We start from the raw sequence: 24,130 nt of genomic DNA, 5'->3' as shown, positions 1-24,130 counted from the left end.
CAGGGGCGGAGGGCGGGGCGGCGTCACGTGGGTAAACACGCTGCACGTGGAGCCGAGCCTGAGAGCGGTGGGCGGCGCAGGCTCGCGGCTGGCGGAGGGAGGCCGGCAGGCTATCGCGCGCGGCTGGTGCGGTTGCTGGAGGCGGCGGCCCGGGGGAGGGCCGCGCGCGCCAGGCTGAGGTTCGGGTGCCCCATTCTGCTGCTGGGAGACAGTGGCACTGAGGTCGGGCTTAGCCGTGCCAGGCCCTGCCCTAAGGGACGTAATAAACCTGCGATAGCCCGGTGAGGTGGGCACTGTCCCATTTCGCAGACGGGGAAAGCGGAACCGGAGCGCCTAAGAAACTTCTCCAAAGCCACGAGGCCAGAAAGTGGTGCATCCTAGGCCCGAACTCGGGCCTCCTGACTCCTTCGCGCGTGGGCCCGGGTCCTGTTCCTGACGTCCTGTTCCCACCCGTGGGTTTGGAGCTGACAGGGACACTCGGGGGAGGCCTAAGGTTCCTCGTTTGTGCGGCAGGGTGGCAGTGGGGCCCGCGTCCACCGGAGGCTCAGAAGCCGCGTTCGCCAAATGGTGGCGATAGCTTCCGCCCAAGCGTGGCCGGGATAGACCTGAGGGGGGTTTCTGGCTCCGCGTCGCCGCTCATCGGACCACCTCTCTTTTGGGACCCACCTGTTTGTTCCCGGAGCTGGGGGTCGTCAGCGCCCCCTGCATCGGGCAGCGTCCAAGACACTCGTGGGCTCCTTCCCGGAGCCGCCTGCTACCCTGGCCGCCCTCTCTCGTCTCTCCTCCTCTTCCTCCTCCTGCCCTTCCTCCTCCTTCTTCCTTCTCGCGTCCGCCCCGCGCGACCCCGAGGCGGCCGCACCAGCACTGGGCCGCTGCATGGGGTCAGGACTGGTGGAGGCCTGGGAGGGGCGGAGGCCTGGGAGGGGCGGAGGCCTGGGAGGGGCGGACAGAGTGTTCAGGATTTATCGAAGAGTGCGTCCCAGCCCCAGAGCGGATCTACCTGGCTCCATGGGCGGTACTTGGCGCTCTGGAAAGAGCACGCGCGCCTCGGGCTCCCTAGGGCCCGCAGTCCCTGAGAGGATACTTGGGCCCGACCCTGGGTTGGCTTTTGGGATTCATATAAACTGGTTAATGGGATTAACCAATCCCAGGCTTCTTATGCAGTGTAGACACCCGAAACCACCCCCTACCCCCTTCCATTTGACCTTGGGCAAGAGGCTGAACCATCCTGCCTCAATTTCCTCTTCTCTAAAATGGGGTGGTGGGAGACTTAAGTGACTAAATAAAGCCTTGGTAACAGTGCTGTGCATGTTGGTGCACACCCACACTCCGGCTGGGAACTGGGTTTTCCTGCTGTCGGAATCCCAGCCCAACCCCGGACCCCAGTTCTTTCCTCAAGATCTGTTTTATGGTAGGCTCCTCACAGGCACCTTCCAACAGTGACTTGTCCTGATGCATTCACTGACAGGTCAAGACAGTGACACAGGCCTGTGGTGCTCCAGAAGCTGAACCCTCCTAGTTGCCTCCTTCCTGCTCACCTCCCTAGTGGCCAGCCTCAGCTTGTCTCCCTCTGATAATTCCGCTTCCTCTGCCCCACCCCCATGGGGAGACCAGCAGCCTAGCATGTTTGGCCACACCCGTTCTGAGCCTCCCTGAACTGCAGTGTGATCCTGGATGGGGCACCATTATTCTACTAAAGACGGAAAGTCTAAACACAGTGGTTTTCTGGGTAGCAAACAGGCTTTGTGCAAGAGAGGCCCAGGCCTGGGGCTTTGGCTAGTGAGGACCCTCCTGATCTCTCTTTTTCCTCCTGGCCAGCCTGGGGGAATCACAGGTGCTGGTTTAAGGAAGAGGAAACCAAAACACAGACCTAGGAAAAGCCAGAAGGGAAAGTTGGGGGGTCTGTGGGGGGGGGCAGACCTCAATGGTGTGTGGCTGCCACCCCTGAGGCCAGGTGTTGGGGCAGGCTTCCTCACAGGGGTGTCCGGAACCTTCCCTGCATCCTGGGCCTGGGACAGGCAGTGGCCACACACCTGCAGCAAGAAGGATCCTGTTGTTGGAAGTGGGATTTTTGCAGCAGCTTCAGATCTTTGCTGTCAACCATTGTTTCAGAGGGTTTCTGTTGTTTGTTTCTGTATTTGCTGCTTTCTCAGAACAGCATCCCTTTGCTTCTTTTACAGAGCCAGCTAGTTCAGATGGGGCTGACTCCAACCCTGCCCCAGGGCCTGGCCCTGCTTGGCCAGTCAGAGCCCTGCATCCCTCAGGCCGCAGTGATTAGAGAAGACATGGTCATGTGACCCATACTGGACCAATGAGTATCATCCTCAGCACTCTGGCTAGAGGTTCTGGGAAGGAGGTGCTTGCTGGTAGGAATATCAGCCTGGAGTTACTGGCAGGTGTCACCTGGAGGAGGAGGTCAACAGAAAACAAAGCAGAGCTGAGCAAGGGAGAGAAAGATTCCTGGCGATAGCATACAAACACCCAGATCCAGCCATACCTGAAGCTATGTGTGCCCCTGGGCTATCCAGACAAAAGTATCCATGAATTCCTTGTTTCTCCTGTTTGAATTGTGTTTCACTTGCAGCTAAACATCTTATGTCATCTGGCCATCTTATTTCTGGATGAGAAGGCTGAGACTTGGGGGCTCCAGGCCACATGGCTTATCAGAGGTGGATCTGAGCTGCAGTAATCTGGAGAGTGTCTCTGGCAGGGAGCTCCTGCCTCCTCTGGTCTCTCTCAGTCTCCTGTGCTGGCCTTCCTGACCAATGAATCCATAGCCTCCGAGCCCACAGATGCCCTTGACTGAATATTCTCTGGGCCAGCGCTCCCTGGGTCTGTCTTGTCCCTAACTGTACCTCAGGGCCAGCCATAGAGGCTCTTGACAAACAATGGGGGAGAGAATTAATGAGTCATCAAAACCCCTGTGTCTAGTTGGGGTTATGGAGGGGTTCAGAAAATCAGGAACTCCCAGAGCTTCCTCTCTTCCACCCTGCCCCTGCCCTTGGCATGCACGACAGCCCCTTGTCCGCACTTTTACTGATGACTTTACCTGAGGCCTTGCTCCAACCCCTCAGTTCTTCCCTGGACCATCTCGTGGATGGCGGTATGGCCAGCCTTGGGCAGTGGAGTGAAGGATGGGCTTTCACCCTAACTCCCTTGCCCCGTACCCCTTTGTGCCACTCCAAAGGCTCAGGCACCCCAGAAATGCTTCCAGGAACACCCCCTGAGGGGCCATGGCTGCTCCCTGCCCCCAGCACACCAGAAGGGATGAGTGAGAATACACAGGATCCTGAAATGTGCGGCGGCACATCTGCCCAGAGAAAAAGGGAGGCCCGGAATCGCAAGCTTTGTTATTTTTACTTTTTGGTGTGAGGGGCCATCTGTGCAGGTTTGAGCTTGTCTGGAGGAACCCAGATTTGTAGATGAAATTCAAATGTAGGATTACTTTGCAGGCTGTCACGCTGAGACTTTCTCCCCGAGCTGGGGCGGCAGTGCTGAGACTCATAGCGACAGCGCGTGCCAGGGTCCAGCAGCTGTTCGAGGTGAGCGAGCACGTGGGGCCCTCCACCAGGGCATCGTCAACCCCCACAGCGACGGTCACTCTTCTCCACACTGGTGTTACCAAGGCTGCCTGGGGGGGCCCGGAGCGCCAGCTGAGCACACGGGCTCCCACTGCCTGCCCGGAGGCCGTCCAGAGGGGAGGAAGCCAGGGGTAGAAGGACGCGGGCAATGTCAGCGGCGACCGGGAGGAGCTCTGACCCCCTCAGTTGTTGCCTGTTCCTCCCAAACGACCTCCATGAGCCTGCAGCGGCACACGCATCCTTGGATATGCCCACGGCCCCCATCGTCAGCCGCAGGACACCATGATCCCCCTGCATGGAAATTCCAGAACTTTCCTGTCCAAGCTGAAGCAGCAGGTGGAGCTGGCCACATTGGGCTCCCCTCTAGGACCTTCCCACAAACCAGGGCTATAGTGGGGAGGGGTGTCAATGTGAAAAGGGGGGCAGGAGGGTCATCCAAACCCCACTCTGGAAGCCTTTTCAGCTGAGAGTCCTAGCATGAGGCTCTCATTTTAGCTCCCGGCTGCTCACAGATTGTGCACCGCCCCGCACATCCTGTGCGAGTCAGGTTAGTCTCCAACAGCAGCCTAAACATCAGGTGGGCACATTTGTCTGGTTAATTTGTAATAGGAAACATTGTTTCTGGCCTGGATGCTATCCTTGGGCCCGTCCTGGGCCAGATGTGCGGCAGCCCACGATGGGGTGGCACCGGGGAGAAGGAGAGGACCCTGAGGTTCAGCACATCTCCGTTTGGAAACTTCGGTGCCATTCCTGACCTCTCCTCCCGGGCTCTGGCGGGGAGGGTGATGATAGACCTGGGGGGGGTGGCGGTGCGGGGAGGGGAATGCTCTGTGGCTCTTTTAGTCATCGCTGTGCTCCAACACACACTCCTTTCCCCAGCTTATGCCAAATCATGAAACCCAATACCAATAGACAGGGACTGTGGGAAGAAAGCAATGCATAAGCTGTATTTTTTCTTTCTTCAAAAAGAACCCTTGGGTGAGGAATGTGATTTCCAGCGCACCAAGAGGGGTCCTTGGCTCTGAACCACTGCTCCAAACGCACACTCCCACACACACTGCCCTGCCACCCACGTCAGAGAGAGTACCCGTGCACCGGGTTATGGCAAAGCAGCAGGAGGGCCGCGGGGCCTGGGAACATGGCAAACGGCCACTGCTGGTGCCCTTGGCATTGCCCGGGTACCGAGAGGACAGGGCAAGGGGCCCAGAGGAGGGCTCCCCAGGCCCTGCTGGGCTCCAGACTCACTCTGGGGCTGACTCGCTGGGGCAGACAGACCTTTTCTTTTTTTTTTTTAACACAGAAACAAAAGGATGAAATCATTAGCATCAATTGGGCACATTCAGTGTAGATTACTGACATGCCATTGTTACGAGGATAAAAGAAGTATAATTAATAAAACCCCCCCAGCCCGCCTTTTGTGCTCCCATGAATTCTTTATTGGCATCTGCATCTATCTTGTCCACAGACGAGCCCTCTCCTTCCACTGCCCTGGACGACACTAAAATGAACGGTGCAGAAAATCACTCCCAGGATCTGGAAACTCATCTTCTTCTGCTGCAATTTGTCTTCTGATGCCTCCGTTCTCTCCCTCCCAGGGCAGAAGTAGAGCATTTTCTAGCAGTACATCACAGGTTCCATTCAAGGAAGAACAAAGCCGAGCCCGAGCTCCCTCCCACCGGGACCCTGTCGAGGGCCACCCTGCAGGGCCAGGTCCCTCGCTGTCGGGGGTGGGGGCATTTTCTGGAAGCAGCCCTGGAATCACACTTGCCCCACCTCTGGCCTTGACATGCCCTAGATGGGCTGAGTGTCAAAGGTCACCCTGAGGGTCAGCAGGCCGCCTGGCGGACCCCGGGGGAGGTGGGGCAGCCCTCAGCCCCTGGCCGGCCTCCAGCCCACCTGCTTGCGGGCCTGCCCTCTGCCCTGCGCACTGTCGCCCTGGCCCCCCGCCCACCCTTGATGTCGAGAGAAATGAAACCTCCTTTGCATGACAGGAAGCAGGGAAGTTCCCTGAAGTGTACTGCAAACCTAAAAACACCCCAACCCAGTCTTTCATCACCACCTGGAAGACCAGCGTTTGAAGAGAAACAGAAAGCCACTCTTAACCCCTGAGAGCCTGCGCTTACACTGAGAGAACACACTGTGGCCTCCCGCCCACTGAGCAGATGAGGAGTCTGAAGCCCCAAGTAGGTCAGTGATGAGCTGAAAGCCCCACAGCCCTCGGGGTGAGAGCCGAGACTCTCCCGAAAATCCAGGAATCTGAATCTCCATCGCCTGTGGGAGACCCACAGGTAAAGAACATGTCTTTGGACACCAAGATGTTTGTCCTGGTCTTAAACATGCTCAAAGAGCCTGCTCTCTGTGCCACTCTCCTTGGACCTTTCTGCTTTCTTCATCTGTACTGTTTTCTTGCTTTTGATAGAGTTAGGGGCCCCAGCTATTTATCTTCCCTGGGAGGTTGGCAGCGTGTAGGTGAGGATCAACAGCAGGGATTCCCGGGCCAGGGGCGGGGGCGGTGGGGACTCTGGTGCTCTGTATGCTGTGGGCCCTGCCAGCCAGGCTGCCAGGGGCTGGGAGCCACAAGCCTATATGAGCTCTCCCAAGTTTTACATGTCGGCTCAAATGTTTCAAAACTTCTTTGCAGCCCAAACACACAGAACCCCGCACGGCAGCACCAGCCCCACAGCCCAGATTGGCAGCCTCTGTTTCTACCCCGAGGGCCACAGGGACCCCGTGCAGAGTCGGGGAGGGATGGAGGACAGAGAAGTTCGGGCAGTGGGGAGGGGGCTTCAGACCAAGTCATCATCTCTCACGATGACGGATTGCTCGTTGCTTGTCTACAACAAGGTATAACTTGGGGAGGTGCTTAGCAAGAGGGGCGCGGAGAACTTTCTGGATGACTGGGGGAATGGATTTGTCTGTCTAGCTCTCTGTCTGATGATGCACTGGAGCTTTTGTATGTCATTCCACCCTTGTGACCCCTCCAGGAACTGGAATTCAATGGCATGTGGCTCCTTTGCCCAGAAGAAACGCTAGAACAGCAGAAGTCTGATTCATTTCTGTTCAGGTCTTGCTTTTCAGTCGGAATGTGGTCTTTTGCAAGTGGAAGATAGCGTGTATTCTTCTGGGCATGGAAGAGTACGAAATTTAATGAAAGTGACTACACATGTAAGAATCAATCCATTTCCCTGTTCATTCAGGGAGTGAATATTTAATAAGTGCCTATCATGTGCCAGGCCCTGAAATGATGTGCTAAGCAATGAAATCAATTGGCAAGCAATCACTGAAAAAGAAAAACGAGAGGGGGTGAGTTTGCATGGGTATGTCCATTTTAAACGACTTAAGAGAGGTAATTGGATGAAATAGCCCTGTACAAAAACCAGCAAATGTTTTGTGTATTCGTATGTTCGTGTATGCATAGCAAAGGTTCTGGAGCCACATACACTATTTTAACACCAAAACTGTTAAGGATGGCACCTCTGGGGGATTTTCACTTTCTCTGTTGTACATGTCCGTAGAAGTCTAATTTATCATATCACATATGTTCTGCTTCCATAATCAGAGAAAAACCAAGGAAGTTAAATAATAGCAATTTTCACGGGAAGAAAAGATGGCTGTAGCAAGTGCTGGAGCAGCCGTGGGAAGGCAGGCTCGCTCACACTCCCAGGCTGGGAGGATCGATCGGCATAATTCGGGGAATTAGCTGACCACATCTAGTAAAGTTGCAGGGGCACATGCCCTTTGACACGGCGGCTCCAGGTCTGGGAATGTGCCCCAGAGGAACCCCCATGCGTGGCACATGCGTGTGCAAGATGTTCATTGCAGCGTCGTCGGTGACGGTGATGGCATTGCTGACCTACTCGTGGGCCAGCCTGGGAGGGACTGTATACATTGGGGATAGTCACACAAGAGAAAACTCTATCACAGTTAAAAATAAATAAATCCAACCCTCCATGCTTCCACGTGGGTAAATCTTGAAAATAAGGTTGAAAGAGAATAGGAAGTGGTACTATTATAGGTAAGGTTCGATGCCACTGGTGTGGATTTTTAAGACACCCAGAGTAGTGTTTCTGTAAGTCTATTGCTTATGGAGCCAAATGTAAATGATAAAAGTCTAAAAATATGTGTGGGAATCATCCACACTGACCTTGGGGTGATTGTTAACTCTGAGGAGGAAAGAAAGACGATGGGATGGGGGGAGGGAGACCAGGGGGCCCTTCAGTGACATCTTTAATGTTGTATTCCTTTAAAAAAATGTGAAACTGGGGATGGGTCTCCAGGTAAGTCATCGTATTGCTTTCTGCACTTGAACATGTTTGCCTGTCGGATGCGTGTGAACTGATCTCGCTGATGACTTGTGAATTGAGTGGCTTTCCTACGTGTATTGTGTATCGCCAGTGACCATTTTTCCTAAGAGTATTAACAACGGGAAGTGAAGTAAGCAGTTTCCCTAGAAGATGGCAAAGTGCGTGCGTTGGGGTGAGGACGTGCGCCGGTGGAGGCTCCCCTCACACAGGAGGTACTGGGGACATGGGTGTGGGACAGACAGGGGTGCTCTCCTGCAGGAGGTGAGGGTCTAGCTGACTGTGGATGGGCTGACGGGCAGGGGTGCAGGCGTAGAAGTTGCTGTGGCCTGAAAGGAAAGGGGGGCAGTCACTGAGGCAGGGCCATTTAGAAATCACTGATGCATGGAGAGCACAGTCCTTTTCCCGGGACCCTGAGAGGCAGAACTCAGGGCTTGTTTCTTCAACTTCTGCCTCCAGACGTAGCTCTGAGCCCATCATTGTCCCCTTCACAAACACCAGCTCCCTGCTGCCAGGGACATCGGGCCTGTGTCCAGCCTGATGCGTAAAAGCCCATTGTGACGTGGCCTCTGTCACCTCCGCTGCATCATCTCCTGCTTCCTCCGCTGACTCGTGACCGTGACCCCTCTTCATTGGCTGGGGGGGGCGGGCCCTCTCAAACAGGCATGGCAGCCCTGCTCCAGGCCCTTCCCAGGCCCCCATGCTCCCGGAGTTCCAGACCTACTCACCTGAGCTCTAGGATCGCATCCCGCGTGCTTTGGTCTCAAGTCCTGGTGGTGCCCAGGGCACAGCAGGGCTCAGGGGCTCACGACAGAGGGCACCCCGCGCACCACACCGGGGAAGCCAGCATCAGACCAGAAATCACTGCAGTCAGCTGCTACACAATTTTTGGAATTGACATTGGTCGGGAAAAATGATTGAAAGGACAGGCGGGGGGTGAGGTGCAGAGGGAGTCCTTATTCCATGCAGGACAGCATTGCCCTCCCGTCTGAAGCTCCTGGGAAATAGTACCTGGTAAGCCTGTGAAACTGAGCACATTAGAGTCTTTGGGAACTAAATCTGGAATTGGGATGAGGTAGGAAAAAAATCTATGCTCATTGAATACAAAACGCAATTGTCTGTCAGTGCAGGAACTGAAGTATCTGCAGCAAATTATATTTAAGACTCTATTGTCGCAGGCAGATTAGCTAATGCTTGATTTTAAGTACAGGCTTCTAATGCTATTACTTCTGGTTAGCTCTGCCTGGCAGGTAACCTTGTGCAACAAATGGTGGCATTGCTTGAATAACATATTTGATCAAACAGGACAATTCTTTCAAAAATTGAGTTCTCTGTGGCAATTGAGACCTGTAATCAGCAAATTAGATGATTACAGCAGGGATAAAAATAGTCTTCTAACAATATCCAAGGTATAAATGTGATTTGAATTTCAAAATGTTGAACATGCAGTAAGAAAATGCACGGTTGGGTAAATATGACTAGACATTATCAGATTTGATCTCTCTTGCCAACCCTGCTCTGAGCTAGAGCCTAATTTTGCCCAAATAGACTCCAGTCTCGTTTGTGCTCAGTCTATCTTGCACTGTCTATGCTCCAGATCTTCAAGGACTCAACGGCTTTACTTATCAGCCTTTAGGAACTTAAGAGTCCACGTGAACCTTAGCATCATTTATCCACTTGGTGTGAAATCCACGCAGCAATGAGCTGTCCGAGGTCCACACAGGGAAGATGGCGCTGGAAGGACTTCCACACCCACTACCTGAAGACCAGTGTTTTCTTTCTTCGGCACAGGGGACAGGGACAACCAGAGCAACTCTGGGGAGGTCTGGTGACTGAACTGTGAGCTGGGGCGTGACATGAGGATGTGGTTTGCTCTACCACAATCCAATCAGCCCTCATGGTTGGTCAATAAGTTACTCTTAGTTTCTCCTCTAACACAAGGAAGTCAGACTAAGGGGCCACGTCACCTCCTTCTCTGGGTCCCCCTGCTCACCACCTCTGCCTCAGAGCGTTTGCTCATCCAGGTTGACCAGAGCTGCCATTTTCACCCCCATGTCTGTTTGGCATCCCCCGGCCTCAGCCGGTTTTAGCTGAATGGCAGAACAAAAATGATTTGGCAAATGGGTACGCAGAGCCAACCGGTGAGGGACCAAAGTCTGTGCTGACTACTAGCAAAGGGAGGAGCTCCTTAAAGCAGGGAAATGTGATGTTACTTACTAGTTGCTCTTAGGGTTTCTGGCAGAGCTACAGAAAATATCGACTCCTGTGGATTTCACTTACCCACCCAGGACGCACCCTTTGTTAGCACAGGTGATTCAGAGCTGCCCATGGCAACGCTGCCATTTAATAAAAACAAAAGCAAAATCCTGATGTCCAGAAACGCGGCACTCTTGAATTTGCTTATAAGGCTTTCTCATTTCAGCGGCCCCAGTAACGCTCTGCGACAATGTGTGGGCCACACGTCCATGAAGTAGTTAGTACCTGCCTCAACGTGTGTTCAGACCAGTGTCACCTCCCCTGTCAAGCCCTAAAACTTATCCAAAGCTTTGAAAATAGAAATGTTTTCAGTGCCATGTTTTGCATAGAAAATGCCAAATGTAAATTAACCACTTTTAGGATTTTTCCAACAAGCCACTTACGAATGGTCAACTTTAAAAATGCACTGCTTTTTAAGGTGGGAGCATCTCTGCCTGAGATGAGGAAATAATTAGCTCGAAGTACCATCTGACTAAATACCAGGACATGTAGATTTATAATGCATTTATTTGGAAACCATATTAAAACTTGCCAGAACTATCACATCACAACGTGGAGAAGTAGGGTCTCTCTCCGACTTCATATAAGCATGATACAGATTTTAAAATGGCTGTTTTTCTACTTCAGACAGGGTTTTGCAAAATGAGATAAAATACCAAGTTGAAAATAAGTGGGTTTGTTTGCTCATTCACCCTCCCTTTTTCTGAACCCATAACATACCCCGAAGCGGTGCAAGGAAGTGCAACACACAAGACCACCACGAAGAGAATGCTCAACGAAATGCATCGGAAACTATACACATTAGGCCTTAAAGTGGACAGGGACTTCCTCCATGAGCAAGGCACTTGGTGACTCCATCAGTGGTCAGGGAACAGACCGTGCACGGACATCTGGCCTTGAGCTACGTATTTTATTTTACATTTTCTTCTTCAAAGTATAGTTTTAGGCTACTACATTATGTTAACAAGTTCTCCCAGCAGAAGTTCTTTAGGTTGAGATTTGGGTAAGGACGAAAAGGGTGTTGAGTACCACTTACTACAGATGCTTTATGACCTCTGGCCTGTTGTGGGGCGGACATCATACCTAAGAATCCTCTTGGCTGCAGACATGCGCTCCCCAGTACTGTCACCGCCAGCCGGGGAGCCCCACCTGAGCAGCCACTGTGCAGGCCTGCAAGAAAGGGGGAGAAATGCCAAATCGAAGCCTCATTCCCACCTCACGTGGCCCTTGGCAGGCATTCGTGGCTGTACCTAAAGCTCACTTCGAAAGTCTTCTTCTAAATATATTTGCCTGAAAAGTACGAAGTTAAAGAAAGAGAACTCGATGCAGCCACACTCAAAGATGACTTCTAACTTAAATGATCACACATAGCTCATAAAACGAGCTGTCTCAAAGACAGTGTTATCTTTATTAAAAAAACGGACAGACGTAGCAGCACTTACAAAATAACAAAATAACAGTTCATAAAAGGCATTGTACATTGTCAACTGATAGTGTGAAAAGGGCAGGCCCCCAGCACAGCTGGTTGTGGGCTCCACATCACAATGCTCACAACCACCTGTTCCCCTCAATACGACACAACCCAGCACACCCGAGGGGAGCCCACAGCAACGTGGCACTCCGCAACTTCAAGCCTTTGTTCCGTGTGTGAACAGTCAATCAAGTCAAGTATCACCCTCCTTAGCAGCATCTGGAGCACTCATTGGTGTTCTGGAGGTGGCTGGTGTACTCGACCCACTTATTTCAAAAAATCTAAGCATTCAATAAAAAACACTTGTCCCTGTCCAATGCCATCCACAGAAACACTTCGGTCGCAGAAGAGACATGCTCTTCTGCTGACATATCTGTAAAAGCTAACGCGCGCCTCCGCCCCAGTGTGCAGCAGGGAACTTGGAGCGGGCACTTCTGCACAGCTGTCTTTGGTGGAGGATGCTGATGTGGTCACGCGGTCCCCTGCTCACTGCTCTGCTTCTTACTGCTCTGTGGGGGGGTGAGGACCCCGGTGGGGAGAGGAGAAATCCTATTTTGTTCAGACAATATGGCTTTCTTTGCTTGGGCTTTGTCCTGGTAAGAATAAAAGCGAGAAATGTTAAAATGGAAGAATGCATCCTTTGGGCTTCGTGGCCTGTGTGCTCCTTTCTGTGGAGGTGAGGGCAACGAAACAGCAAAGAACAATCTGAAGTCGCTGGTCTGTGTGCTATTTAGACATCGCATCTATTGAGCACAATTTTTCTTTTTCAAAGGAATTATAAGAATTGGAGTCTTTCTAGGATATCGGGAGCCTGCCTGAAGAGGAGTGAAGAGGCTACTCAGGCAGTTTTAGGAATTTATCTGAGAAACGAGGAACACGACTCACCAGCAAATCCAAGCTGTTTATATGGGTCTGGATGTTGTGCGCATCTTCAGCAGGAACTCCCCTGAAGTGCTTAAGTTTTGAGCTCCCTGTCTCCCTTATAACCATGGCAAATGGAACCATCCACTTGACACACTTCTCTATATCACACCACTGATACCCTGCAATGAAAATAAATTTTAGGCTCCATCGGTTTGTAAGTTTAATACACCTTGTGAATGGACCGGAAAGCCAACGTACCTGAAACCTTTTGCATTAATTCAGATGAAGAGAAATGATACAAGGCAGAAGCAGCAAGTACACCATAGGGAAATTCTAAGCAGCCAACATCCAGGACACAAAGATCTAAAAGCTGTGGAGGAGAAAAGAACACTGAAGCAGGAGGCCAACGTCTATCCCTTCTAGAGTTCCTCGGTCTCCTGGTGGGGTAGGTAGACCCCCCAGAGGTAACAGAGCCACTCACCTCTGCGATGTGTATGAAGATTTGCTGGGGATACTGTGGCAGGAGCACTTCATATAAGTCATTTAGATATGCCACCTGCATATATACATTCAGCCAGGACACAATGGTTAGGGGACTTAAGTGCCACTTAAGGGCCTAAGGGAAAACAGAGAGAAGGGTCAGACCAATGGCTGAGAAAAAAACAAAACCAAACAGACGCTTCTGCTCCCTTGGGGCCTCCAAAGGAGTTCAAAATGCAGCCACGTTCCATGCCACAATGTGTCCAGCTGGGGAACACCTAGTCAGATGCACTCAAACTGAATGTGGAAAAGATATTATGTATGCATTTAAAAAAAAGGACTGAAAAATTAACTTGTAACCTACCTTCATAATGATTAATTCCATGCTAAGAATTTCCTCTCCTGAACAAGCCCCATCTGTAACATAAGCAAACTGGTGTAGCTTTGGAGGATAGATTTCCTAAAAGGAAATAAAAGGGAGAAATGACTACCAAATTTCTCTAACAGTTTAAACTTACAATGTACATCCAAAATTACTGTTTTTAGTATGCTAGCATGGAAAGAGAGGGAACATCATGGAATAAATACAGGAGCTACTCCACTGGTCAAAATGCATTCATTGTGAAAGAAACCAAACACCCATCGTTACCAATAAATGAAGACATAAATACAGCTTTTACTCAGTGGGGATATTTTTAAAATTTTCACCTTTTTAATACCTTCAGCAACATGTTTGAAAGTTGGGCCTATCCACCCTTCTCATCACACTAAAATTCAAATCCTCTTGGGTCAAAGTTCAATTTTTTGGCGTAAAGTAACTACATTAACCTAAGCATTTTATATACTCACTACTTCTCTCACTTCTTGGTTGATTTCTAGCCCTTTCTGCATGTATCTTTACTTTAGATGACCTCAAATTAGAAAAATGTAGACAAACAGTTGGCCTATTCCAGTAATCTCAGAGGATCTCAAGAAACAGCATGTGCTACATAAGAAATATTTTAAAATAATTTACCTCAAGTTTGGCAGCAATAAATAAAGATGAAATCCCAATAAGCTGTAAAAGTGTTTTAACAATATTTTGTTGTGTTGCCATATACCGATCAAAGAAATCCTGTGCCAAGTAAAATGTCTCTCTGTGAAGTTTATAGACTTCGCATACCTGAAAAAATATTTAGTAAGTTTTAGAACAGTTACTTGAGGAAAAAAGAAAGACAAAAAACAACTTGCCATGAGTTTTGGTGAAGGACAATATAACCAAATCAAGAGAGAGAACTTTGCTTTTCTGAAAGGATGGTTACCTGGCTTGTCCCTAAGCACAAACACAGCGCAAAGCTGGAACTCAGAAGGATTAAGTGTTCTGTGATCTATATAATAGTAAGGGCAAATGTGCATAGGCTGCTAAAGCAGCATTTTCATGGAAAAACTGTGAATGATAATCTCAAACTAAAATTAGGACCATGCCTGCCCTGCCCACCTCACAGGACTGCTGAGAGAGTGGGTAAAATGATGTGCATGAGGGAGCTGAAGAGGACCAAGGAAATAGTAGACTTCAACTCATCACCACCATCTAATGTCTGATTATGCCTATAAAACTGCCATTCCTACATAGGCCTTCCCTTGTGTGAGTGCAATTCATGGGGCTAAAAAGTAGAAAAGGCACGGGAGAAACAACAAACAGAACATTGAGAGAAAATTCCATCAATCACTAAAGAGTATTTCTAAAGTCCAAGTTGAGGTATATTTGAAGTCAGTTTTTATAAAGTAATACAATTATGATCTGATCAGAAGTGAAACTGGAGCTTCTGTCCCCTCAGGAACAAACTCTCAGACCTATGTCACCCAGCTCACAATTGGGCACACAGCCTGAGTACCACCTTTCCCACACGCACGCAGACTTCCTGGCTGGGCTCGGGGCTGAGAAACAGCATTGCTGCAGACAAGCCTGCAGTTTTGTTCCACTGAAGACAAAAAGGTTACCATTCTTTTCTATCCTTTTAATGGTATTATATGACCTTTTTGATTTACTTTCAGAGAGAAGCCTTCCTTAAAGTATATGGCATCACCTGCATTATGCAAAATAGAACTTCTCTGTCACATCTTATGAGTTGAAGACTGGGAGAGTAAAGTATACTACATATCTAATGTTTTGAGGAATTATAAAATGTCTCCAAGGGCCCAGAAGGGCTCTGTGCTATAGTGGGCCTGCAGTGGGCAACTGCAAGGCCTGTAGTTTTAAGCAGGCAGGCCTGCCAAAGAACTCAGTATAGCAAATGTTAACGTTTTCAGAGACCAATAAAGAAAAAACAAATTAATAATGGTAAAAACAGCTATCTTTTCTTGCCTACTATTTCTAATCCATACCAACTCTGCAAGGAAAATACTGTTAGAAAATACTGCAGATGAGAAAACCAAGATTCTAAGTTCAATGACTTGCCTGACAAAGACACATACATGGTGAGGTGGCAGCAGGGGATCTGATTCTAGGATGGGCATAACAGGGGGGCACATACCCCTGGAATATAGGCTTTCCAAAGAGTACACAGCAGAGTTTGTTTTTAGGGAATACTGAGACACTTGGCTTCCCCAAGTCCTTTTTTCATAAAATGGATCTACCGGAGATTCCTTCGACACCACAAAGAAAGCCTACTTCTCATCACCCAAGGCTTCCACGTGTCTAGGAAGGGCCCCTTCATCGAGGCACCACAGAGTCACCCACAATTCCTCTCAGAGGGAGATGCACTGCTCATACAATATCGCCTTTTATGTTTAACAATTACCCATCACCATTTGTAATACTCGTTCTTTTGATCAATTGTTGCAGAGAAGTCTGACGGTGTGACCAATAAAATATTTGAACAATATACTCTGTTAGGACGATATTCTGTGGGGAAGGAGAAATGGATTCCAAGGAGTTAAAAAGGAACAATGTAAGCTTTCTGACAGTTGAAGATAAGCCTGTTCATATATTTTGAAAACTTATGATAGTGGCTATCAAATAGCTGTTATCTGCATTCTACTGGATAGATTTAAAAGCAATTTAATTCACAAAGAACAAATATCAATATTTACAGTTATGTGGAAAATATGTAATTATCTGAACTTTGAAGAAAAAAATTAGAGGCCAACTTAAAAATGTCTAAGAGGTAAAGAGACTTCAGAAATTCTTCTAAGGAAGAATGCAAGCAAAACAGCAATATATACACCACAGCTTCAGAGACACAGAATGTGTCAATGGGATCAAACACAGGAGGAGATCATAAGAGCACAGATGATGCTAGAAGTGGTCAATGCTTCCAGTCAGCTGGAAGACTCAAGCTCACCTCCATTAACCAATCCAGAAGAATTGCTCGCATCTTAGGCTGCAGGAGAGGGTGCCGCTGCATAAAGTGCTTATCCCTTAAGTATGTCTTTTCCTTGTTTAGCATGATTTTCCAGACCTCGTCTCTATTTGCCCAGCTACAAAAAACAACGCCAAGTGAAAGACAAAAGGTAGGTGTCAGTATGAGTCCACACTAACTTGGTGAGATTGTGCACAAGGAGTAAAAGATCTGGAAGGCACATGGCAGGCAACTTACTTCAGTATAGGCAGTGGCGAGGCTCTGGAGGGCATGAAACTCTGCGGTCCACACGCGGAACTTGGGTATGCCGGCTCATCCTCTTCTTTGTCCGGTGTGGGAATCAAGGAGCAGGGGTTTTCACACACAGAATTACCGTCCCAAGGCTGTAAAAGAAAAAACACATTTTTAAATGTTTGATATGAACCAGCTATTTTTACATTCATTGATTTATAGAACAGCCAGTAAAACAGAAAAGGTCTTCACACTAGGCAGTAATCTCTAGGCCCAAATACATATTCTGGACTAAATTCAGATGAAGATGGAACGTGTAAGTAAAAGCCACAGTAATGACTCCAAGTTTTCATTTCACATGTCACTGGTTTAGGAGCCTATGCAGTAAATATCTAAGACAACTACAGAGTCAGTAGCATTTTGTCCTCCACGTTGTCACCCTCAAACACGTACCTGAGCAGTAAGATGGACCCAGGAGGGGTTAAGACAAAAGGCAAACAGCTCTTATATTACAAAAAACGACAACAGCACCAACAATACAAATCCATTTGCAGCTCAGTAAGAAACTGGGCATAACTTAGTCTAAGGTATGCTGTGGGATTACTTGGTCACAACTGAAAGATTTGTTTTTTTTAACAAGTACAACTAATCTAAAATTTCTTAAAAGTGAAAGGATTTCCAATAAAAGTATTTACATGCTCACTCCACATTCACAAGTGTAAAAGATCAAAATGTAAATTGATTACCATCTATATTTAAAGTTTCCCCATCTTAAAACAAAAAACCATCAAATGTGACATCTTTTGGTTGCAAGACTAGCCTAATACATTACATAATTCCTTAACTCAAAACAAAACAAAAAGAATATCTGCCTAGTTAAAACCAAATCCAGGAATGGTCACAGGATATACTAAGAAGTCTGTGGAGATAGAAGCCAGATACCCCTGAAGATCTTTGAATCCTGTCCCCAAAGTCTTGCACAGAATGACTCAAATAACTGATAAGTGAATAAACCATCATTAAAAATCCAAACCCAAATATGCTTTTCTTTTTTTTTTTGTATATCTATCTATCCATATACATTTTTATTTATTTATTTTTTTATTCTTATGTTAATCCCCATACATTACATCATTAGTTTTAGATGAAGTGTTCCATGATTCATTGTTTGTGCATAATACCCAGTGCTCCATGCAGAATGTGCCCTCCTCAATACCCACCACCAGGCTAACCCATCCTCCCACCCCAAATATGCTTTTCTTTTAAAGATTCCAGACACTCAATTTTATTCAATTTTCAATATTTGGAAAATACTAAGGTCGTTTTGCCATTTAGAAAATTTTCTTTTTCAAGCTGCTCTGTTCATCGTCCTACTCTGAAAAGAAGCCTATGATGGATTTTTTTGAATTATAAGAGTGATTTTGTTGACAATGTGGCAGGTAATAATCCCACCAGCATGGAAACCCTGTGAAGTCTGAGATTCTAGGCACTTTTTTTTTAAGGCAGACAGCTCATTAAGGTTGACTAGAGAAGAAAAGGGACAAGGGGACAACTAGAAATGAGCGTGGGGACTTGGGCTCCAGGTGCTGCCTGGAGAATGGCTCTCAGGGCACACCGGCCACTTTCAGAGGCAGCCAGAGCACTTTCAGTGTGCTGAGAAGAGCAAAGCAGGATAAAGCTCTTCTCCACCCAGGGTGCGAAAAATTGGGCATGCAAATTAACCATGACAACTCCTGCCAACAGCTGTTCCAGAAGGGCAACCTCCCCTTCCAGCTCTAGTATCATGTGCTGGTAGCATTTCCTTGACGCAAAAAGGGTCACATAACTGCTTCAAGTAGTTTCTTCATTCAGGAATGAATTCTAGCTGTGAAGGCAGAAGCTGGGTGCCACCCTCTGCAGCCAGATGGCTGAAAGAGCTGAGAGCAGCCCTTGGGGAGAAAATGGCAGCAGTTTCCAACCCGCAGTTCACAGACAAACCAGACGACCCACAAACAGACATGTGGTTTGGAAAGTTTTAGGACCCAGTGGGTGAAGCACAATATGAAGTCTATGCCCTTTCTCTTAAGCAGATACTGGGTTTTAAAGGAAGCCAGATCCATCTGACTTTAGGAAGGAAAGGGATAAGAGCAAGAGACCAATTTTGACTATTTCTAACCACCCCTGCCTCCTTATGAATTAACAATAGAACTACCTATGCAAAATCAGGTGCTGAGAAGTAACTAATGAAAGCCCAGGATTCACTTCAATAAAAAAGGTGGGTCTCATGCAAAAAGTTAAACAACAAGGGGTGCCTGGGTGGCTCAGATGGTTAAGCATCTGCCTTCGGCTTAGGTCATGATCCCAGGGTCCTGGGATTGAGTCCCGCATCGGGCTCCCTGCTCAGCTGGGAGCCTGTTTCTCCCTCTCCTTCTCCTGCTGTCCCTGCTTGTGCTCTCTCACTCACTCTGTCAAATAAATAAATAAAATCTTAAAAAAAAAAAAAAAGTTAAACAACAAAACAGATTATGTTGAATGGATTTTAGATAAAAGTGCAGTCTTCTTGTCCTTAAGAAAGGCCTAAGGTAAGAATCAAAGGTTCTCTGTGGTCCTGATGAAGCAGTTATAAGGAGTTAGGATAATGCCCACAAGTAGCTCAAGGCTACTGTACTGGGCTGAACTGTAACTCCTGAGAAAAATTCTGTGTAATTAATAGGCAAAAAGGTTGTGTTACCCCAAAATTCTAGCTTCAGGAATCTACACAGAGAAATAAGACAACGAATCCTCCATAAATAGATGGACAATTTTCAAGCTATCTGCTCTACAAAATGTGCAGAAATTTGTTGTCATTAATCTGTGAACCACTATGAAAATTCCTTCTAGTTGGAAATTATATGCTTATTCATATACCAGAGTGATCAACTGTCCACAGTTTAGGGATAGGACCACAGCCCCATTTTAGTCACCCTAGCACCGCTCTAATCATCCTGGAGAACAGAAACTACTCTAAAACTCTAAGAAGTCAATATGGATGCCTTTCTTTCTCACTCGGAAATTTCAATTCAAAAACAGTTGGCAAAATAAACAATCTTGAGTTTCACAAAGTAGAGATCCATTTTATCATGCCCCTACTTAAAGTTCGTTTGTTTCTTATATTTTAAAGAAGAGAAAAGGAAAGAAAGAATTCTTATTTCCTTCCCTAAAATCTAACGAGAAGGAAATTATCAACCCCCTTGTTCAATATTCAATGGACCTCCCCAGAAATGCTAATTACTAGGGTCTTATGTACAGTGACAACTATTACTACAAACCTACTGCTTTAAAGCCCTTCACTCTTCCAGAACCAACTGCTATGGCTGTTGCTCACTGCCCAACAAAGTGATGTGCTGCCCATTGCTAACCTAGTTGGGACCACTGCCCTCAGCTCAAATACTATTCCCACTCAGCTTTTCTCTGTGATAGGGTCAGAAGGCCTGACACGCTAGTTTGGAGATCGGCTGCTTCCCCTACTGGAGCCATAACTACAGTCTCCAGTCGTTTCTGGAGGTAGAGAGATAACACAAGCTTTTTCTGCTGGGAACTTCTGATGTTGTAATGATATCACGAGCATGCAGGAAATTTGGTGGTAACTCTATTCCAAAGAGACCAGAGAAATGGACTCGTCAATTTAAAAAAAACTGTGCTGAGACACATATATCATCACACAGAATATTCCACAAATACTCTGGCTGAGGGCAGGTCAAGCCCCAGACAGCAGTAGTCACTGTAGGTAATTGCTGGATGGGCTGAGAACCCCCAGAGGGGGAAAAAGTTAGAAACCTGACCTAAAGGGGGTGGGAGGTCCTTAAGCACCATGACATGATGGAAAAATAGAAGTGTGAATGGGGAGAATTCATGGTTGCTTATGAACACACACAAACCCCCATCATCACAGCTACCCAGAGTGTCAGGAGCCCTCCCCCTGGTTCGCCAGCCTAGAGACAGGGCTCTAGGATGGACTCCACCCCTGGCTTGCACAGGACTCTGGGTTACTTTCTTCCTCTGAGTCTGGGTTTCCTCAAGGGCAAAAGGAGAGGACCGAGTTATTTGATGTCCATTCTGGTTCTTCCAGACATCAGCGCATATTTGTAATCTCAAAGGTGCTGGCAAGGAACCCAAGACCTTCCTGGAGTCCCAAGGCTGGCAGAGGTCAGTGCCACTGCTGGGCACAGAGCTCAGCCATATGTACTGTGGCCATAGGTAGAGAAAAAGCCTTCAGCAGGAGGCAAGGGGGATAGAGACTCAATCTAAACCACAAAGAGCAGGAGGCCCTCCACCTAGGCCCAATCAGCAAGTGTACCCACCTGACTGCTGCACTGGCTTCTCACAGTCCTGTCAAGTTTTGCAATTTCTTCATCTGGATCCTGCAAAAACTAATATAAAGCAGCCCCCACCCCCCAAGGAAACACACCAAAGAGTCCAAAGACAAAAACAGAGAGAGAGAAAGAAAAAGTTGGTTAGGTTGTGGGCACCATTTCTGCCAAATGCACTCCCATTAACCCCCTATCAATAAACATGTGGCAGAGCCCAGTCTGGTTCCCAGGTAAGATTTGGGGGGGTCTCCTCCCCAACCCGTCTCCTTTGTACTCACAACAGCCACATTTGCCTTCCTTTTCCTGGAGCGAACAGAGACATCTGTGCCACTTTCCTCCTTCATGGTGTCCCGTTCCTTTGCATCCCTGCAAAGCCAGGGTGGCACAGAGGTCAGGGTGAGTTCTCCCCAAATCTGGGTTCACCCCTCCCCCACCACTGAATACCCTTCCCGTCCCCACAGCGACAGGGCCACTCACCTCTCCCTCCTCTCCCTCGGCATGGCTTAGGGCGTGAGATCAAGTTTCAGGCCTTAGGGACACAAACCGGGCAGTGGGGTGAAGACGACCGGCGGCGGGGGGGGGCGGTATGGGCGGCCAGCCTGCCCCGGACACCCCTCCCCCTCCCGCGCGGGCGGCGGCGGCGGCGGCGGCGGGAGCCTCCCGGGCCGGTCAGGAAAATGGCCGATGGGCCCGGGTGGCCTGTCACCCGCGGCGCCGCCAACAGTCTGCGATGCCGGGTCCGAACCCGGGGTTGGGGGGGCCCGCACGGCCCCCGAAATCCCCGCCGGCCATCTCCTCCCTTGTGGCCCGGGCTGCCTCAGTCTCCCCCTCAACACTTCCCTCCCCCCACCCCGTCCGTCTCTGAGCCACCCTACCGGGGCACCCCGCGCTGACGCCTCAGGGACCCGGCAACCCGGCCTCGCCCCACCCCCACCCCGGCCCGGCCCGACCCGGGCGCTGTGGGAGTCCTCGCCGCCGCGCCGTCCCGCAGCTCGCGACAGGGCCCTTACCCGAAGCCGTCTCTCCGCGGCAGGCAGGCGGCACGAGCCGAGGCCGGGGGCAGGAGGCAGGAGGCAGGAGGCAGAGGCGAGCGGGAAGCCGGGAGGCGGGAGGCGGGAGGCAGCGGCGGGCCGAGCGCGCGGCGGTGGCGGGATCCGCGCCTGCCCCCTACACCGCGCTGGCGGCCGAGCCGGCTGCTCCTGCGCCCGGCTAAGAGCGGGACATTTAAAAATCCCTGCGCGCGGAACCGGCCCCCGGCCCGCCCTCGCACCCTCCCGCCACCCTCCGCTCCGCCCCGGCCGGCTCCGAACCCCTCAGCGGCCGCCCTTGGGCCTGGGCCCGCCCAGCCACAGGCTTCAGGACCGCCCCGCCGCCGCGCAGGCCAGCCGAGGCGCTCGAGACCGCCGGGGGCGGGGCCTGCGCGGGGCGGGGCCTGCGCGGGGCGGGGCTAAGTGACAGGGCCTGCGCGCTGGAGGGGCGGGGCCGGGGCCGTGGCGGGGCCTGCGCGGCGCGAGCTGCGGCGCCGCGCGGAGCGGGACGCGGGAGGCCGGCTGGCGCGCGCGGTGGAGGGCGGGGCCGCGCCGGGCGGGCAGCACGCGGGGGAGGTCTGGCGCGAGCGCAGCGGAGGGGCGGGCCGAGGGATTCTGTGGGCGGAGCCGAGCGGCGCTGGAGCGGCAAAAGGCCGCATGGCCCGCGCGGGTGGAATGTAAACACTGCAGGCGGCGCGGGTTCGGGCCGGGGCCGGGGTCTGGCAGGGGTCGCGCAGAGCGACGCGGGAGGACCCGCCGTCCGTCGGTCTGCCGCGCGCGCGCTCTGTCCCTCCTTGCACGTCCTCCCCGCCCCTGAGACGCAGGGTTCCGGGCTGTGAGTCGGGGCGGGATGTGCCTAAGGTCACAGCGCCTAGTCGCTGGCCTACAACCAGTGCCACTGGCAGCCGCCTGGGTCTGGAGAGCCGGTGGAACGGTGGTTGTTTCTGGACGTGCGTCCGCCCATCCATCCAAGCGTGCACTCATTCATTCAAGGAACAGCCCACCCCCTTTCCTGTGTGCCCCTCCCCCACAAACTTTTCCGGGGCATCAGAAGACTGAGCCGGTTTGGACCTTGGGATTCCAGGCACCCCCCCTCTAGCTGAAAGCCTTCAGAGTGACTCACGTCAGACTCAGGGTCAAATTCGCACTCCCTGTCCTGGCGTACAGGGCTCCACAGGAACTGGCCTTTATATCCTCTCAGACCTACCCTCCACCCCCTCCACTCTCAGCTCGTCACCACTGTCTGTCCTTTCTCACCTCGGGGCCTTGGAGCTTGTGCCCTGCGATGACCCCCTCGGGCGGCTCTTCCTTTCTTAGAACTTCAAGCTCTTCAGTGACCACTTAATCTGGAGCACCCTACTCCCCAGGACTTTGTCTCCACCTCATTGCCCTGCTGTGTTTCCTCCACAGAACTTGCCACAAGAAGACTCTTGCTCCTTCATTTCCTTGTTCGGTGTCCCTCTCCCTACCTTGTCTGTCTTGGTCACTGCTCTGTCCCCCAGCTCTTGGCATAGTGCCTGGGGGAAGGGAGTGAATTCTTGAAAAACATACACCGACCAAGCCCTTGTGGACCTTACAGGCTAGTGAGACAGATATGGAACAAGTGTCACTTGGAAGTGCCTTTTCTACTAAACTTGCAGAAGAAGCATGTAGTAGAGGGCTCCCAAACACTCCCAAGACCTTCCGTGATGAACAGTCTCAGTTTTGTCCCCCGCCCACCAATATAACAGTCTTCCTGAAGTGAGAGCCTGGGACTTATTGAAGAGTATGCCTTGTGTCATCCCCAGAGGTCCCTGTTAGCAGATGTGACCTTCCAGAGGCTCTGAGGTCAAGGCTGCTGAGATGACTTGCTCAGGTTGTCTTAGGGAGGCGTGGAACCCAGGTTCCTGAACTCCCAGCCCTGTGGCCTTTAGTAATAACAATAAGAGGAACCATAAACAGTGTTTCCAAAATGGCAGCTTTGGGCTAAGTCCTTCAGAGTATTCGTCAGTTCAGCTTCACGATAATCCTATCATGTTGATACTACGATGGTCCTATTTCAAAGGTGGCAACTATCTACTTTTTAGGGTGATTGTGAGGATTAAGTGAGGTAATTTAGACTTAGTACAGTGCTTGGCACATGCTAAGCGCTCAATCAATGAGATATATATGACAATGATAGACAATATATATGTCAATATACAGATATCAATATATATCATTGTTATCAATGATAGACAAGACAGAGTTTTCCTTAGTGGTAATAGCAG

General features: G+C 50.0%; 1 protein-coding gene and 1 long non-coding RNA gene across 2 annotated transcripts; one reads left to right on the top strand and one right to left on the bottom strand.

The window, feature by feature from the left end:
* The first annotated feature begins 6,466 nt into the window (after nucleotides 1-6,466).
* Nucleotides 6,467-11,322, top strand: LOC145717565 (uncharacterized). Its single transcript, XR_014140883.1, has 3 exons — nucleotides 6,467-6,884; nucleotides 7,977-8,097; nucleotides 9,480-11,322. It is a non-coding gene; the product is annotated as an uncharacterized LOC145717565 (long non-coding RNA).
* Nucleotides 11,323-11,513: 191 nt separating this feature from the next.
* Nucleotides 11,514-22,104, bottom strand: CCNE1 (cyclin E1). The gene is made up of 12 exons (XM_006739182.3): nucleotides 21,864-22,104; nucleotides 21,331-21,382; nucleotides 21,132-21,219; nucleotides 20,845-20,913; nucleotides 16,532-16,677; nucleotides 16,277-16,412; nucleotides 13,969-14,115; nucleotides 13,318-13,413; nucleotides 12,955-13,089; nucleotides 12,732-12,843; nucleotides 12,495-12,652; nucleotides 11,514-12,202 (listed from the first exon to the last, which is right to left on the bottom strand). Exons 2-12 carry the CDS (start codon nucleotides 21,351-21,353, stop codon nucleotides 12,080-12,082), a joined length of 1,233 nt encoding a protein of 410 aa, XP_006739245.1. The 5' UTR covers nucleotides 21,354-21,382; nucleotides 21,864-22,104; the 3' UTR covers nucleotides 11,514-12,079.
* Nucleotides 22,105-24,130: the final 2,026 nt, after the last annotated feature.

Source organism: Leptonychotes weddellii, chromosome 16 (genome assembly GCF_054177405.1).
Source record: "Leptonychotes weddellii isolate Sample4059 chromosome 16, ASM5417740v2, whole genome shotgun sequence".
Taxonomy (NCBI): domain Eukaryota; kingdom Metazoa; phylum Chordata; class Mammalia; order Carnivora; family Phocidae; genus Leptonychotes; species Leptonychotes weddellii.
The sequence above is the reverse complement of the archived record's forward strand: the minus strand, read 5'-3'. Positions and strand labels throughout refer to the sequence as shown.

What these genes read in the sequence shown, in the direction of transcription:
- CCNE1 (XM_006739182.3), bottom strand. Translation starts at nt 21,353, where the DNA reads ATGCCGAGGGAGAGGAGGGAGAG. An exon ending in TCGCCACTGCCTATACTGAA is followed by an intron (nt 16,413 to 16,531) that starts GTAAGTTGCCTG and finishes TGTTTTTTGTAG; the next exon opens with CTGGGCAAATAGAGACGAGG. An exon ending in TAAACAGCTTGGATTTGCTG is followed by an intron (nt 12,203 to 12,494) that starts GTGAGTCGTGTT and finishes TATTCTTACCAG; the next exon opens with GACAAAGCCCAAGCAAAGAA.